General features: G+C 39.3%; 2 protein-coding genes across 2 annotated transcripts in view; one reads left to right on the top strand and one right to left on the bottom strand.

The window, feature by feature from the left end:
* The window catches only part of EZR (ezrin), a 40,073-nt gene extending 38,591 nt beyond the window's left edge, over nt 1-1,482 (top strand). Inside the window, exon 14 of the mRNA XM_086743516.1 lies at nt 36-1,482. Within this exon, the coding sequence (XP_086599642.1) occupies nt 36-200 (165 nt within the window). The 3' untranslated portion in view covers nt 201-1,482. The remainder of the gene's footprint in view (nt 1-35) is intronic.
* The window catches only part of SYTL3 (synaptotagmin like 3), a 31,179-nt gene continuing 14,073 nt past the window's right edge, over nt 1,058-18,163 (bottom strand). Inside the window, exons 7-15 of the mRNA XM_086743517.1 lie at nt 17,653-17,777; nt 13,763-13,906; nt 10,896-11,074; nt 8,632-8,734; nt 6,416-6,586; nt 6,109-6,208; nt 4,850-4,958; nt 3,818-4,023; nt 1,058-2,635 (exon numbers count right to left, since the gene is read on the bottom strand). Of these exons, the coding sequence (XP_086599643.1) occupies nt 2,505-2,635; nt 3,818-4,023; nt 4,850-4,958; nt 6,109-6,208; nt 6,416-6,586; nt 8,632-8,734; nt 10,896-11,074; nt 13,763-13,906; nt 17,653-17,777 (1,268 nt within the window). The 3' untranslated portion in view covers nt 1,058-2,504. The remainder of the gene's footprint in view (nt 2,636-3,817; nt 4,024-4,849; nt 4,959-6,108; nt 6,209-6,415; nt 6,587-8,631; nt 8,735-10,895; nt 11,075-13,762; nt 13,907-17,652; nt 17,778-18,163) is intronic.

Below are 18,163 nucleotides of genomic sequence, written 5' to 3'. Positions count from 1 at the left end.
TAAATACTCTGTATTTAATGTTCTTTGTATTGCAGGCGCTGACAGATGAGCTGGCCCAGGCTAGGGATGAAAATAAGAGGACCCACAATGATATTATCCACTCGGAGAACATGCGACAGGGACGTGACAAGTACAAGACGCTGCGGCAGATCCGACAAGGCAACACCAAGCAGAGAATTGATGAGTTTGAGGCAATGTAACGGTGCTTAGAACAAGAAGGCAGGACTGTGGGAAAGGCAGATCTTAACGCTGTGTTCTTGTTTTGGGATTTTTTTGTTGTGTTTGGTTTTTTCCCCTGAGGGGGGGTCACTGTATGACACTTATCAAATGTTCTCTAAACCCAGAGGTGTTTGAATCTCCCTTTATTCCATATTTTCTATTAGATTTGGTACAGTGAAAAAACTCATCATGCTACTGATCCTGGTAACTTGCTCATGCCTTTGCTTAGTGCCAAAAGGCCTTATGTCACATCTCTCTTTAAGCAAGACAAATTCTAATAGACTGTGCTTCTAGTTGAAGATGTGTGTCCTGGGCAGGTGCTGGATTAATCTTGGTCTAAAAATAAGCAACTGTGGGTGAATTTTGTGCCATATGTCTTTGTATTACTAGTTACAGCATGAAGGCCAACAGTTGAGAAGACAGGTTGTAGAACTTGGGATTTGCAAGCACCTGTGTGTTTACACCCTGGTTTTTGTCTTGATGCCCCCACCTTGCACCCCCCCAACACATGCACACAAAAGAACTGACAACACCTCAGAACTACTTGGTGTAGAAATTAGGCTTTTTCCAGTTGCTGTTCTCAAGAGGAGAAATTCTGCAGTGATGTCTCAGAAGTGTGACACAGGGACACCAATGCCCCCCTGGTGTAACGCTGTTGGAATCTAATGCACTACTGTGTTTGCATTCCAGCTTCATTGCTGATCAGTTCTAGTGTAGTATTTATATATAAAAAACATGCAATACTAGTTTAAAGGGAAATAGTTTTGCTCTGTATATTTTGTTACTTTTCAGATTTAATAAGACTCACATCTGTAAAAATGCCTGAACAACACTGTGGTCTGATACAGTGCAGCTGATTTATTTGCTATACAGCATTATTTGTAAAGATCATTTTTTTACTTAATGAAAACTGTTATGTACACATGATCCAATATATACAATTTTACTGCACCTATTTTTTCTAACAAATTTTCTAATTTTTTTAAATGTTTGATTTAAAGTTTCAGACTCCAAAGATGAAGGGACTGCTTGTTTATATCACAGTTGTATTCTCTCTAGTAGAGAGCATTTCTGTGACCATTCCTTCCCCACTAATCTCCCCCTTTCCTTGAAAATCTGTTAGAAAGTGAGATACAGTATGTTGTCAGCTCTTCTCTTCCATTTACACCATCTATGCTGCTCTATCCTTGAGTTGAATCTTGTGTGTTTGTTTTTTTATTCGCAGCAGCAAACATTAAATAAAAGATCTGCAAAGTAACAAAGGACTTGGAGTCAAGTGTTACTTGTGTAAGGTGTGCACTGCTCTTTTATTTAGTTTCTGAGCTTAGCATATGAATCCCTGTGTCTTTAACTCTCAAGCCCTTAAAAGCCACCTTGACCTGGAAGAGGAGCGTATTTGCTGTAATAACTAGCAGCACTAGTTACCATATATATGAAGCTTCTGCTTGTAATACTACAGCTGAGGCAAAGTAAGCTGACACACTAGTTGAGCCTTAAGCTTGCATTTCCATCAGTTCACAAGAATAAGTGCTAAGTTTAGCTAAACTCTTCTCCTGTGCTGCATACCATATGGAGCAGACTTGTTAATGCTGTCTTACACTGGCAGCTGATAAGAACAAGGAACTTCCTACAACCACATTTACAGTGTTTGTTAGCTGTTGTCCTACACTCCTGCTGAGGGAGAACTTCCACATTTAACTGGTTTTAAGCACCATGATACAACAGGCATTTGAGAAGCATGTGGCTGCAGGCCAAAGCTTTTTAGGGTCATGGGAAGCAATACTGGCTGTGTAGGTAATTCTGAAGGACAGAGGTGTTGGCATCCCCCAGCTGTAGCAAGCAGTTAAAGATAAGCTGGTTCTCAGTTCTCTCTGAACACGTGTAAAAACATCAAGATCAGAATGAAAGCATATAACCTTTTAAGGTAGCAGTTATTTTCTCTAAGAAGTAATTCCTATCTGATTAAATTAAATAATTGGTTCTGCTGTACCCAGAAGTAAAAATACCATCTAGTGACTGTTGCCTTGTCAGCATAATTCATTTCAAGCTGAGTTTGGGACTCCTGAAGAAACAATACCAGCCTTAAACTCCAGCTAGAGACACAGATAACGCAGCCTTAACGGTTGGAGAAATAAAGCATTCAGAACGTCACACACTTTCAAATGCCCACACTTTCAAATTCCCCAAAAGCTGGAGTAGGTGCTGTTGCAGTGTACCTTTCCCCAGACCTGAAAGGTATGTGCCACTCACACATGGGGAAGGAAAAGTTGTTATGCGGTAATCTCTCATGATTTAAAGTTTTCCTTGTTTGAATGCAGTGCAAGTGTAAAGTCCATCCATGTGTTGGGGCTGTGCAGCACTTCCTGCCATTGGAGCGCTGACTGGGAAACAAGCTCTGTGCAGCCAAATGAATCCTCTGCAAGAAAATAAAAGGAAAGATCAGAGTTACTTTTCACTTGGCCTTATCCAACTTCTGGCCTCACTGACCAGGTAACAACCTGCTTCTCCCACTTCTATTGTAATTTCAGCTGTTCTGTAGCTCCTAAGGCATTAATTGCAATACACTGTAGTTCTACTTTTGAAGCATTACTTACATCCTATTAAACAAGAATCCCTTGCAGCAAATAATTTTTTTTTTAGTTGTATGACATAAACGCAGCGCAGCAAGTATGCATACTAAAACCAGTAGAGTGGCACAAAGCCTCCCGCTTCAGTTCCTCTCCAGTGACTTTAACGCATCACTAGGTTTAGAGCTTGGTTGGGCTTCTTCACTCAGAAGCACATAGTCCCTGCTCTAGCAGAAAGGAAAATGGTGGGTAGGACAATCAAAAGAAGTTCATGAGGAAGCCTGCAGAGCATTGAGTTACCACTAGTAATACTCCTCCTCTAAAGTGCATGTTGATACCATAACAAAGTGCCTGAGTGTCAATCTTTTTAAGCCTTTCATCTCAAACACTGAAACCAAAGCACTTGCTCTCTGGGAAGACAGAGGTGAGAGACTCCATGGGGCAGTCTTTCAGTGACAATGCTTCCCTGCACAACTACCAGTTAAACAGTCCCCATTCAGTGAGCAGAAGGTTTCTCAGAAATTCCTTAGTTTTGAGAAAGAGAGCTCTTATGTTAGAACAGAGCCCAAAACTCAGACATGCAATAGCCCCTACTGAACAAGTTGAACTTTCTGTATTTATCTCCCATTGATTGGGCTCTACCAGATCACTAGTTCTTGTTTAGCCAATTCATAGAAAACAGCTCAAGGAACAAGTCTTTAAAAATACATACAGAGCTCTAGATGAGTTAACTCCACCCACCTTTTCTGTGCCTTCTGCATGGCCAGGCTCTGACACTGAAAGTTACTTGTTAAGAAATAGCTTTCCTGAAAATTCCCACTCACAACCTTGAGCTTCTGCACAGACCTGAGCTAACACACATGCATTTGTTCTGGCAGCAAAGCCCGATTGCAAATTGCTTAGGACAGGGGCTGTCGCTGTAAGCACATGACAGCCAGTAATAAATAGCATAGTGTAAATACTATTTAGAACGTAAACTAAATGAACTTTTTTTCCAAAGTACCTTCAATTTTTAGTGATAAAGAACTTACTTGGACCAAGCTTGGCTCCTCCTAGGAACTGATCGCTTGAGCTGAAAGTTGACTGGTCCCAGACAGTCAAGTGTAGACACGATTGCTGTAGCTGAGCTGGGGTAACACCATCAAAGACAAACAAGTGTTTCCACTGGGGACAGGCTTCTTTCTTCAGGACAGGAGACTTTCGCTTTACCTCTGCTTGGTCTGGAAGGATAAGACAACTTCCCCAAAACAAGAGCGTTCAGTGAGATTACTGATTTCTCAACCAGAAAATGTAACATTTGCAATAATCAACTAGGGCCCTTTGGTTTGCCTTAATAACAAAAAGTCAAGTGCAAGGTAGACCATGGTGCTAGTGTGCTTGTTCTGGGACTTACTCCCTTTCCTGTCTCCCTTCAGTGTGGGTGCAACTGTGCTCTTCTGGTCTGCTTTTCCTTTGCTGAGAAGGAGTCTTTACTCCCCGTTCTGTTATCCAGTACTGCCCGAAACCTGCCTTTCAGTAGGTAAAATGCTCACCCATTTCACTGAAGATAGCTGCTACAGCAAGTGAAATGGCTTTACAAGAAGTTGCAAGTGTACCCCAGTATCATCCTTCCAATGGCATCTGATGCCTGACAGTAAGAAAGTAAAGTGATCCCACATACAAGGTACTCAGCACATTGAAGAAAAATTCAGTCCCTCCTCTTTTTAAAGTGTCTAGAATTAAGAGGATAAAAGTTTCCAATATATCCAAAGCTACATTTAATTCGGCAAAAGGCACAGCTGAAAATAGGAATGAAAATACCCTCTTGATTTGCACTTTTTTTGTTTTCTCTCCCAATATCTAAAAGCAGACACTTAAACTAGTGAACTCCTCTAGATTTTAATGACATCAGTAAACTCTGAGCGCTGCTGTTGTGCAGACACCCAAATGCCACCCTTACAAGGAAGTCTGACTAAGAGTGTGGACAATGCCCCTTTCACATACCAGTATCCTGATGAAAATACGTACCTTTGCACAGAACGTGTGTGACATTTTCTATTTGAAGTGTTAGGTTTCATACCTACCCTTTAACGAATGAGTTTGGCATTCCAGCAGATCTCAGCAAGGGCAAGTTCTTGGCCCCAAATATCATAACCTGAAGCTGGCATTTAGGAACCCCTTGGTCTTTTTTTCCTGAAACAGGAGCATTTACCTCATTAAATAACCAGTTATTTCAGCTGCTAGCCTAAGATGCTGCTATAAGCAAGCAGGAAAGCACCTAAGTGGTACAACTGAGACAAGGACTCCTAGTGCTCTATTAGGATCATGTGAAAGATTTTAAACCTGCTTGTACAGTGTACAATTCACACACACGAAAAGCAAGTAACGAGCAGCAGGTTGCTTTGAGGTTCCTGTTCCAGACACAGTGCTTTCTGCTGTATTTGTGAAAAGTAAACACAGGGCAGTACCCACAGGAGCTTTTCTCTGAAACAAAGCCAGAGGCCAGAGAAAACAGCCAAACCCACGGTGTGACACCGCTCCTCTGTTACAGCTCTAGTTACGGAGCAGAGACCCAGTACACAGCCGTGCATAGGGAGGAAAACCAGAAGAAAGCCAGCTGGTAACGCTGGGGTCATTTGGAAAAGAGCAGGTAACAGAATTAACCCAACAGCAAACTAGATCTCCCTGTTGGTCTCTCCTCTTGCTCTAGTCCTGAACAGGGAGCATTACTAGAGCTCTGAACCTCACTGTGACCTAGGCAGGTAAGGATAATGAGGTTGTCCCATCCCTCCCCCTCAAAGTGCTTATTTTACTCCCCCAACAGGTGCTTGCTCTGAAACACTACAGCAATACTTAATGTACCTTACAAGTCTTTCATTACCAGCCACTGAACCCTGACTGTGCATTTTTAACCTAACATGTTCCAAGTGACACAATCTCAGGAAGCCAAGGGTGCTGCTCTGGTACGCTTGCAGCCATTTCCCTTCTACCTTTTCCCTAAATTGGCAATCTCTGCTTTGGGCAGTAAAACTGCTGCATCACTTCCAGAATAAGGCCTACTGGCAACACCATGACAAGCACAAGCCGCCCACCCAAACAGCTGGATGTATCACACCGCTGCCATTATAATATGCAGCTTTTGTTGGCATTAAAAAGAACAAAAAGATGAAGTTGGCAAATGTTTGGATTCTGATTGATTTAAAATATAACACACCACAAACCACCACTTGCAGTAGCTGTTATAAACCCTGTCGAAAAATATTATATAGACACATTGCCAATCCTTCATTGATCTCAGTTCTTTTCTAGCCAAGGGATTTGTGTGTGCTGAAACATTTTATACCTTCAAACTGGAAATTTTTATGCTGGGCTGGTACTGACAGTCTTGCAGACACAAGGAGTTCGCCGCTGTGCTGGATAAGATCCTCTTCAGGCTTTTTAAGCTGAATAAAAGGACATACAGAAACCTACATTACAGCAATTATTCTATTCCGCATCTTTCTCACAGCTTATTTGTGTTTGCAACATGTCTTACTAAGGGCTGAATTGACAGCATTTTCCCCTCAACGATCTCAGACAGGTGATCTTTTCCATAGCTTTCACTACATCTTGCTATTAAGATACAACTTAGCACAAAAACAAAGAATCACCTTGGGTTTGAGCTGGTACCAGCTGAACAACTGCATTGAGTTATCTTCAAAATTCCACGCTGCCAGTGGAATGACCACTTCCCCCAAAAACACCCTGTATTTGAGCGCTCCTGCGTGCCACACAGAGATCTGAAGCTGCCGACTTCCCAGCTGAGAGTGTTCAATCTTGTACTAGAAAGACAAACAGCATTTACAAAGCAATAGGCAGGATGAATCAGGCCCGTGCTCACAACCTGCTCAAAGGAAGCGCCGCGAGAGCCTGGCTGAAGGCATCCGGACACAGACAGAACCATGTTGTCTGAACGTGCTTTGCATATTACCCTGCTACTTAAATGCTAAATAATGCTCATCCAAATATGAAACAACATTCCAAGAATACCTTGATCTGCCTTGCTAAAGATTTTGATTATTAATTCAGATCTTTAAATAAATCTTGATCATTTTTGCTGGTGGTTTTGGTTTTTTTTTTTTCTTTTCTATTTCTATTCCCAGCAGAATTTGGCTGCTTTGGAGGCCAGTTCAAGATTAAGACACCTAACGAAGGTGCCAAATCTTCCATTCTGGTCAGTGGACATCTACAGGGGCAAGGAAGTAATGCAGCAGACCACTAATTAAAGTCCTGCTCCATTTCCAAAACATAGTTAGAGCCCTTTGAGGCACTGTTGGGTATCTAATATACCCACAGGAGACTGGAAAACGTGCTACCCTACGTGTATCTACAGGTGACCTGCACCCATCTGGACTGAAAGCTGGAGGCAATGGCACGGACGAGGACATCGGTACCAACATTTAGGCTGCTAATCACAAGCTGGGTGTAGGCTCTGGGGCTGTTCACCCTGATGCACCCTGAGCTCCACTGATTCACAAGAGCACTTACACACTTCTCACACATGCAGCTACCTAAATGCAGATGCCTTAATTTGCAGACAAATCGCACTGAGTTGGATCTCAGTGCCATGATGTGGTTTACTTGCACTAATGCTATGCTCTTTTGACTGTTTCTGCTACTCTGGATAAATTAATGATTAAACTAATGTAAAGATTTTAACTAAACTACCTTTAGTGCTCATGCAAGCAGCTCAGGCATGGCTCTAACCCTCCCTTTATCAGTTCTGCATGACTCTAGCATTCAAAAGGGACTGTAGAATTAGGATCAATTATTCCAACTTCAGGCTCTGTCTTCCACCTTAAACCCTATATACTGACTTAGGGCTAAATAAGAATGACGTACATTAAATAAATCTTTTTTTGTTATCTAATTTTAACAATGCTCTTTTCAAATATTTTGTCTGTTTCACTCTCTACAAATTCTTGATGTTCATGCACATCAAGAGGCGGGGGTAGCATTGAACCTTTTGTGTTGTTCAAGAAGCAACAATGTAAGTTTGTCCCTCTATTAACTTTGTTTCACATCTCTTCCAAGACAACATGTTACTGAAAAATTCATCAACTTATGTGCTACGGACACAAAAAAACGGGTTTGTAGTGATCTCAGAACAAAACTGGAGCTGGAAACAACCAAACTAATTCAGCCTCTCCCACCTGACAATACTTAGCTTCACATTTCATTAAATGTCTGTGAAATGACAATAATGGCTCTTATTTTCTACACACGGTTCTTATAAGGATGCAAGAAATAATATTGCAAGGCATTAAGGAATTAAAACAACTACTGATCTCTCTTGAGATTATTAATGTTTGAAATTAGACACTACAAAGAGATGGCCTGGCATCAGTTGCACAGGGAAAAGGAAGCAGACAACGTTTTAGAGGTGGTGGAATTCAGTTACCATTCAGCTCACTGCAGAGAGACGCTCCCAGGGGCACTGACAAAAGGGGTACCAGTTGAAAGGGATACTTGTGTAAAATACTAACTGTTCTGCGAAACAGCCAGTTCCTGATGTACAGTACCAAAAAAAGTGTGTATGGAAAAGTGTCACTGTGCTTTTGCCACATGATAATACAGAACAGTGCTGGAATTCATTAAAAGTGTTTTCATTGACAAAGGCAGATTCTAATAGTTTGCAATTTACTATTGTAAGTCCAAAAGCATTTTCTCTTATTTGGATTTAAAAATATAATTTTTTAAGTTATTGTTGTCAGCGACTCCTAGATTTGCCCCACGAGGACAATTCTGAACTTGTAGCATTCTACATTACAAAAGAAGACATTACCCTACAAAAGCACACGTAGCAGCACACAATTGCAAACAGTACCTTCAAAGTCTCATCGAATTCTGGATCCACTGTGCTCTTTTTGACAGCTGTCTTCCGCTTACTCCGAGGAGATTTATCGGGAAGTAAATAAACCTTAACATACCTTGCAGATAGAGAGAAGGATATATGGAAAGTGACCACAGGGAGGGAGGGCAAAAAAATAAAAATAATCAAACTATGAAGAAAACTAATTAGATGAGAGGAGGTTTTTTTTCTTAATTCTTAAACAGTTTTATTGACTCAGTAATTTTCCAAGCAATAAAATAGCAAATTGTGATTTATATCCTTTCTCAATAAAAGCAGACAGACTATAAGGATCCCTGTATAATCAAAGGATAAGCTAATGTGTTTCAATTCTATTCTAATTGGGAAAGGATTAAGATCTGAATAGGAATCTTTTGTTTTCATACTCTTGGCTTCTGACAAAATAGCCACAAAGGAAGCGACCTTGTCTGCTGTAGTGATAGTTTTATGATTAAAACAAATAGCATATTATGTGCTCAAAGGAAAAAAAAAAAAAAGAAAAAAAAATAAACTCAATCAACGTTAGGATCATTGCTGCTTGCTTTTGAAGAAAAAAATACTCATCTTTACCCCAAGTACCATGTAGTTAAAAAACGTATAATCACACAAATAATACATAATAATTTATAACTCTTACAAATGCTAATTGTTATAATACCAGAGCAAAAGTGGGAGATTGTCTAAAGTGCTCCAAATTGCTCTAACATTGATTCAAGGAAAACCAGTAAAAAAAATTTCTGGAAGCTGAGTTGGACCGATCTGGAGCACCAATGATTCCTACCCAAAGTTTCTCACATGTAGGTCATTTGAACATTAATACTTAACTATTCCCCTCCACATGAGTTCAGTGGGCTGTATTTGTGTTATGGCTCCAAAACTAAAGAGTATTAGCAACAGACAGTGCTTGCTCACAGCTTGCCAGGGAAAGGCGTGATTGTTAACATAATACTAAATATTTTTAAACTGTACATGTATTTCAGATACTATTATTGAAACCAATTTAAAAACAGCCTCTTGATTAACTTACTGGGTAAATAAAATCAGCTGTATCTCATATTGTCAGTGCAGAACTTGACACATCTTCTCTGTTCTTTCCAAACTTATGTGTACGCAAAATTATCTTTTAAAATATTCAGGTACTAGAAGTTTTAGCCTCTTGCTCTATCACCCCAGATCAATCTAATTAACAAGCAGCCAGCCAGACTTCAAAACAATCAACAAGCTAAATAATCAAACAGGTTTTAAACATCAGTTTTAAAAGTCTCTCTTCTCTCTTGGAAACCAACAGAAATAGATAAATATATACTAATAAAGAACATACTGTTCACTGCACAGCACTTCCCACATTGCCTTTCAGGCTTCCTGCAACTGTTTGCCTCCCTTAATTACCAGGGGACTTAAAGAACCTTGACCCACTTCTAAAGTGCTCCCAAACTGCCCTGCTGCACGGGCTCCTTTCATCACCAAGCTCGTCTTTGTGAACATGCCCTGCAAGATGCACAAAAGCCATGCTCCTTTTGGGTGAAGCGAACTGCAGCTCCCCAATCCCAATGTGCTCAAACACAGTGTGACAGCAGGGACAAGAACAGGTAATTTGGTATTCTACCTGGTGATTTTGTATGAATGGTTGCTGTACAGTCAGAGGATCATTTAGTAGTAAACAGAAAAATCACCAAGATTTAACTAACCAACCAAAAATTTCTAGGGCATATTTTGTCCACAGAAGTAGGTACTTCTTCCTCTTACAATGATACATAATTATTAAACAGATTTAGTTTTTAAAATGTGTTGCAGTATCTGAAATTCCTATTCTTATTAGAGAAGATGGAAGAACAGAAGTAGTATAGCAGTCACCCAGTGACCCGCAGTGAGTCTGTAAATGAGTTAGGAACAGGACAACTCATGTTTTTGCCACTTATGTATTAAGGAGCTAAAATTTGAACAGCTGTTCCCCAGATCCAAAGGTACTCATCAGCTACACAGATAGCCAAATGCTTGCTCACAGGCAGGGAAAGAGACAATTACTAGTAGACAGTGGTCAGAAGAGAATAAACGCTGGTATGAAACCTGTTTGTCTTGCAGCATGTACATGTAAAAGGGCTGGTATACATGTTGGATGTTCTGAAAGTGCTAATGCAGCATACCATCATGTATCAATCAATTTCAATCACAACATACCTAAATATCTTAAAACTAGAATATTTTCCTTATCTTTTGCTCCTTCTGTACAAAATACTTACGGGTTACACTTTTTCTTTTTCTCTTCTCCGTAAGCCAGGTTCCTGCATCCCTTGATGCAAATTTCTAAGATGCAAGCTTTGAAGATGTATCTTACGGCAAATTCTATTTCTCCCGTGACATTAGCTTTGCCAAAATTGCCAGATTCAGTGCAAGTGCTGTTGAGACTATACAAACTCCCCTAAGGAAAGAAAAATGTTTGGGAAAAGCAGCTTCAGATCAAATAGGACAAAACATTTATGTCCCTCAAATGTCAGTATCTTTAGTGAAATGACTACAGAGCTACTGCAAATCAGGAAAATCTAAGGTAACCTGTATAAAACATTCTGTTGGTTCCATAATAGCCCTGAAAATTATGACTGTAACTGCAATTCTACTGCTTTGCCTTTTCCTCTTCAGTAAGCTCTCTTGGCTAAGAAAATGCTTTGTTAGGTAACTTCTAGATCCAGAAACTGTCTTTGAAAAGCCTGCTGTGTGGCTTCCCATGAGAAAATGGGATAAGTGTCTGAAAGGAAGAGAGTGAAAAAACCTCTGAAATCTAAGAACATATACAATACCAAACTAGATTGCTGTTAATACATAGCTCATAGTAGGGTACACTGCTGAGACATTAGGTTCTATCATGTAAGCGTTCTACAAGATGCCCCAATTCTATACAAAAATGACATGCTGCGTACTGCAGTAGACTGTTCAGGAAAGATTAAAACATGAAGATATCCAGTTGTTGTATGCTGGTGTATAAAGAAGGTGTTTCCTAGCTCGCCTCAGCCACTTTGTTCTCCTTTCATCTACTGTCGCCTATGGGGCAAAGGTTTGGATGCTGTTCACCCACATATATAAGCAACCTTAGTGTCTAGCATTTACAGAGGCCTTGAACTACAATGAAGAGATCATAATCCTTTGTGTCCCAGCACAGACATGTAACTTTATGGTGCTATCTAGCCTTCACTGTAACGAATTACCACCTCAATCAAAATAGTTTGGTCTCTATTCATTTTTAATTATATTCTTTAAGGTGAGCCTTAGAAACTTTTTACATAGCATATGTCACAAAGACATCATTGTTGTTGGGGTTAATCTCACAGCAACATTGCCCTAGATTGCCAAGATATCTGTGTTAGATCACTGCTCCCTCTGAACATAAACACCAGCCCACACAGGACTGGTTAACCAAGGAGCTCTGCATTGCACAACCCAGCAGCTAAGAGCGCAGAGTGGTGTTTATAAGATCGTATCTCTCTCCCATACAGATTCTTCATTTGTGCAGCTTGCCAAATATTCATTTTAAAATTCACACCAACAGCTTAATTAGATAAGCTAAATTAAAGAAGCTATCTACCCTATATTATAAGCTCTCAGTAACATACAAACTTGACAAAAGAAGGGTCAGAGTGTTTATTGAGGAAGTCACAAGAAGTGTTAGGACTGTTCCGACCTGATGCTTGTTGCATGTAATCTTGCTCTCTCCACGAGACACGTATCAGTGTAACTGATCTCCCTTGCAGCTTTGTTCATCTCTGCTCTTTCATTCACTGACATATTTTTTTTCATCTGACCAGAAAATGCTTATTTTCCACCAAAATCTTTTGTGACAAAGGAATGTAAATAGATTTTTGTCTTAGCTCATATGTCCTAAAAAAAAGTTCTGCAAAAGTCCCTAATGCTTATTCTGTAAAATCTCTTATTTATTTTGAGAGGCTGGATAGGTGTTCTGACTGGGACTGAATCACTACATAGGTCTCCCTCCTGATCAGGAGTCACACCCATTCAATGTAGAAATCACTCATCCTTTTGGTTCAGTGAACAGGGATCTAGCAATGTATCGCACTCCCGCTGGCATGCCTGGAAGCAATGCCACCTGACATTTTGGATGACACATTTTCATGGACCAACATCAGCATCCAACACTTACCCATAAAGGGAATTTTAATGGAACTTGACCTTCCCCTTTATAAGGCAGTAGAAAATATTTCACTTTTAAGCCTGGGCTGTCTATAGCCCCGTTCAAATAGTTGTCATTAAAATTACATATGCCATCCTAAACTGTTATCCATTTGTCAGGTTAACACCTCAGAGTCCACAGTGCAGTAAATTATGAGAGGGCGCCAAGGTCCTTGTCTGTGTTTTCACTTCTTTGCAAAGTGAGCAGGCTGGTTTGATTTTGACTCCCCAAAAGTCATTCTAGTTCCCTTCTTGACAGCAGCAGTCATGGATTCTTTGGATACTTCACCCTGCTTAACCTCGTCACTAATATATAGAAATTAGCTTCCACAGTTAATCACAGAGGCTTTAAAGCACGTGTTGAATCCATTTATAACTGGCTTTCTTCTCTCCCATTTGCAGTTTTCAAAATGCCATCAATCAGAGAATGATTCAATGCCATCCCTTAAACCTATGAACTGCTCCCCTGGCTTCTGTCACTGTCAGCTTCCTCTTCACTCACTGACGTTCTGACCTTGGAATTTCCACTGACATTTCCATTACCACAGTTCTTGCAGAATAACAAAACCTTTCCGTTAAAGTTTTAAGAGAAAAAAAGCTAGCTACTAGGTTAGAAAGAACCATGTTCATGATCCCAGCCCTAATATAAAATGGGAAGACTGCTAGTTGCATTTGCAAAATTCAGAGGAAGCTGATCTATCAATTATCCATTACTCATTTGATTGGGCTTATGCTGCAAAAAGTTCACAGTGTTCCTATGAGGACCATGCTAGAGGCAGACAGTCTTTCATCAGATACAAACTCAAGTAAAGTTCTTCCTTCGTTTTCTCATATAATCCAAAGAGCACCAACATTTTGCACAGGATCTTAGTTTTTATATCTGTTCCCATTAGGCATCTGCTCTGTTGTGCTTCACCCTTTAACTTACATGTTTTCTGCCATCACAGAAAACTGCATCACTCGTTGGACTGGTTGTTACGTCTTCTTCCTCCTTGCAATTCCTTTTGGTCACAATGGCACTGTCATTTTGGGCCCCTGTGATGAGCTGTTGAAGACTGGGTGTACTTTTCATCTGTAAGAAATGAAATTTAATAAATTTAAGAAAAATGCCCTGATTCATTCAGGAATGTTATACAGGAGAAAATTCAGTAAATAACTACACTTCAGTCCAATCAATGCCATGCAGGTTGCACACTTTCAAAGACAGTGTAGTAACTTAATTTAGATGTTGATTTAAAATTCTCTCATCCCAGCTAGTAGTACATTCATTATATTAATGATTTTCTAAAATCAACATACCACCATCTAATCTAAGGATCACTACCACTAACAACAGTCTACTAATAACATCCTAGAAGTAGCAATATACTAATAAAAGGCCTTATTAGCCTTTAACACAACAGTAATTTTGGAACAACAACAAAATAGTCTTGCCTCCAAGAAGTTAAAAATAGTATTTTGCAATATTTATGGCACATGCCCATGTCTACCTATGCAGGAATGAATGTAAGTTGAAAGAAACACGAAAATAGAAACAGACTCACAAGTTCTTATTTAGTTTTGATCATAGAAGTTTACATTTCTGAGGTGTTCTTAACTTTGCTTTGGCTAAGTCAATTCACCTTTCCATTTTCTCCACGAAAACCCTGATAAATTGTGGAAAATTAAGATATGTAGTAGCAAAACTGCTTGAGATTTACCTTTGGCCACCTCTGTTACCAGTAACAACAGTTAATAGAATTAAGTGCCAAGAGACTAATACATATAGAAATATGCTGAAAATAGATTTTTGCTTTTTCTGGCACACCACTATCCCTGGATAATACAATCTATGTTCACAGTATGTTCACAGTTCAATGGGTAGGAAGAGTGAGGTAAGAAGTTTTACATGGTTAGGATCTAAGAAAACAATTTCTTTAAAAAAAAAAAAATGTATAACAGGGTTACCTGAAGGACTAGAAAGAATATAGTGTGACTGAATCAACAAAAAGGATTGGGACTTATTTACATAAAACAAACAAACAAAAATATATATATTTAGCAGACCTGGAAACCCCTCCTGCACCATCAGCAGAAAGCACTAAAGAGTGAGGACAACAGAGGAGATAACATATCAAGATTACTTTTGAAAAAATAGGATGCAAAATCCAAATGAGTCTGCTGTTATTATAACACACAGAAATTATGTGTAATAACTCCCCTATCTTAAGAATAGATGCAAGAATTCATTAAGTTCCCTTGTAAGAAGGAAACAGACAGAAAATACATTCAGAATACAGTCTCAAAAAAAAAAAAAACCCAACAAAACCAAATCATCATATTTTTCAGCAGGGAAATAGCCTTCAGCTTTATAAAAAGCTGAAACACTACCAATTTCACCTGCTAACCAGAACAACCTATTACAGGCTGAAATTTAGCTTCTACCTGGATCAGAAATACTTCTCTATTGTGTTAAACAGAACATATGTGATTGACAAGGCAACATAACTACCAGTGCTAGGTAGTTAGCATCATGTCACAAACACAAGACTCCCACCTAGGCCAGCTCTAACCTCTGCAGCAGCATGCGTCTGCTGTCACAGAAGGGGGAAACCGCAGCTACCAACACACCACAAACAGCTTCCAAAGCTTGCACGTGACTGACTGTTCCCTCAGTGAGGCAGGTATAATTGCACTTCCTTCAGTGAACTTAAAGATTCTGATGGCAGAGGTCCTAGAAAACACTATTCAATTAACTTCCTAAATCCAGATTTTACACTGGCTGCTAGTTCTTGCCACTGGATTTTTTTTTTCACTATTACTAGAGTTAAATATGATCTCTTTCAACTTTAATCTGAAGGAATCAAGCTCAGAGAATATCACTCATTTGGAAAACTTAAATACATCTTGCCCTTGAGACTGAAGTGGTGCCCTAGTCTTGTACCCTGCACATTCAAAATGGCAGAGTTAGTTAGTGCTGTTACTTCCCAGTCATTCCTAGGAGAAAAATGCACACTTTCTAGAGACAAAAAAACAAAAAACAAAAAAACCAACATTGTTTCAATTCATTCTCAAAAAATAAAGTTCTTTCTGGGATGGAAATCACAACAAGTAAGATTTCTACATCTATACAGATTTATACATCTACATTTTGTTACAAATTTGAGTAATTAGTTGTTTTGCAAGTGTACTTTAAAACAGCTTCTGCCCCTAAACTTAAGTCATAGTTCTAGTAAAGATGTAAACATCTACATATTGTAGATGAAAACAAAGATGGAAAAGAAAAAAATAAATAGAAGAATAACATAGTACTGCTGTTAACAGGGATTAAAAATATTTTTTAAGATCACAGTAAAGATATCAAAAGCCATCACGTAAGTGCAGGGACAGTCAAGTAAAATTTCCTTCAATATTAAAAAAGTCTAAATGACAAGACGACATTCACAAGAAAAAAAGATCAACAGTATTTCTAGCAAAACTAAAATTCTAGCTTAAATCTAGTCTAACTGGTTTGAATGAAACAAAAGCTCCCTGACTCATAGAAATAGGGAGCTCTGGCACACAAACATCATTGAAATCTATCTTTCAAAATCTGTAATGCAAAGGGTGGACATAAACTAGGTCCTAAATCTTTAAATGGGCAATTAAAGACCCACACAAATAATGTGGAATATCCTACTAATACATTTCCCAAGGCAAAGAATCCATATCCATCTTTCAAACATGACAGGCTGTGTGTGATCAGCATACAATGAAGCAAAGTTAAAGTTCACAGTATCTCCAACTCTGATGTTTTTCGATGCATTAAGAGCAGTGCTCTGCCAGTGGAACAGATAAAGTGACACTGAAATGTGGTTTGCCACAGTGAAAGCAGCACTCAAGTAGTTAGTAAGTGTTGCAAATTTTATATATAATATAATTGCATATGAACATACCAGAACTAATTTCACAGAGTTCAGAGGCCTTGCTGGGCCAAATCAAACCACGAGTCCATGAAGTCTGACATCCTGTCTCTTCCATTTATCAACACCTAACACTTCAGAGGAAAGTGAAAAGTGTGCATCGAGGGAGCTGTGAGTAACATTTGCCATGAGGTCTGGTTTAAAGCAAAAGCTTTTCTCAGCATTTAATTCAGGCACTTAGCAGACCACATTTCACCTCATTCAGACAAGCAAGGCAATTCAGTAAGTACCCACTATGTGGAAAATTAAGTAGAGACAAAGTTCATTCACTTGAGAGGTGAAAGCGTACAAAACAAAATCCTCAGTGTAACTTTAAAGCAGATATGTGACATCATCTTCAGCTCTGTGGAAAAAAAAAAGATGATTGGATTTTTCCTCAAACTTCAAGAAAACACTGAAAGCTAGAGACTGTAACCAAAGCAAAAGAAAAGGGAAGTTGCCCAACAACTAACAGCAGTCAATGTTTTCTCCTTGCCAAATCAAAGAAGTGCTCAGAAAGCATCAGGATGGTCATAGCTTGGTCCTGTTCAGCAGCAAGAAAGGCAGGAGGAGGACAAGAGACAGCACCTTCCTGCAGCCCAGCAATCACACAGAGCCTCACAGAAGTCTGTGAGCACCCGAGAGCAAATGATGACTCCTCTCCAGCTGTGAGGGTCTTTGTAAAATCTGTTTAACATTTCAGCTCTGAGCTGAGATCAAGTGTGCAGACTCAGTGAAAAACCTTGTGAAGAATCACAGTTCTGGTCACGGTCAGTGAACACCAGCTAAGCCTTGCTTGCATAATGAAAGTGACTTGCACAGTGGAATTTTACAATTCTTACATTCTGCTCCTGAATCAGCCCTTATTGTTAGAGACTGTGTATAATAACATGGATACCCTGCTTGTAATGTTGATGGCAGTGTCAGACTGGCTCCTCCTCTGCTTCCTTCTTTCCACGTTCTGCCCATAATTTGTGGTTAGGAGACATCTGTCCGCCATATCATTCTGAGACTTAGAGATTTCTGAAGTGAAAATAAAGAGAGAAGCCACTATAACAAACATTGCAAGCAATTCTGTAGATTCATAGGCTAATTCTGTAGCTTTCAAACTTTCATCCTGCAATTTTAGTATTGATCTCCTAAGAGTAAGAAACAGATGGGAAGGCAAGTGCTTGTTCCATTTTGTATAATTATATTTTGCCTACCTAAATCTTTCCTGCTGTTTCAACTGGAAGTTATACTCCTTGCTTCCTACCATTACAGCTGCTGCAAGGAATTGTTGTATGCTATTAAATACAGTTTCCTTGCAGAAGTAGCAAGTCCCTATGTATAGCTTGATTTGTTAAGCAGTTGAGTTTGGTTCAAGTTAAAAGCACGATCATTACAACAACATAAAGCAGCATGATCAA

The sequence above is a fragment of the Chlamydotis macqueenii genome, chromosome 3 (assembly GCF_036417535.1).
Source record: "Chlamydotis macqueenii isolate bChlMac1 chromosome 3, bChlMac1.mat, whole genome shotgun sequence".
Lineage (NCBI taxonomy): Eukaryota > Metazoa > Chordata > Aves > Otidiformes > Otididae > Chlamydotis > Chlamydotis macqueenii.
Note: the sequence above shows the minus strand (reverse complement) of the source record. Positions and strands in the feature narration are given on the sequence as shown.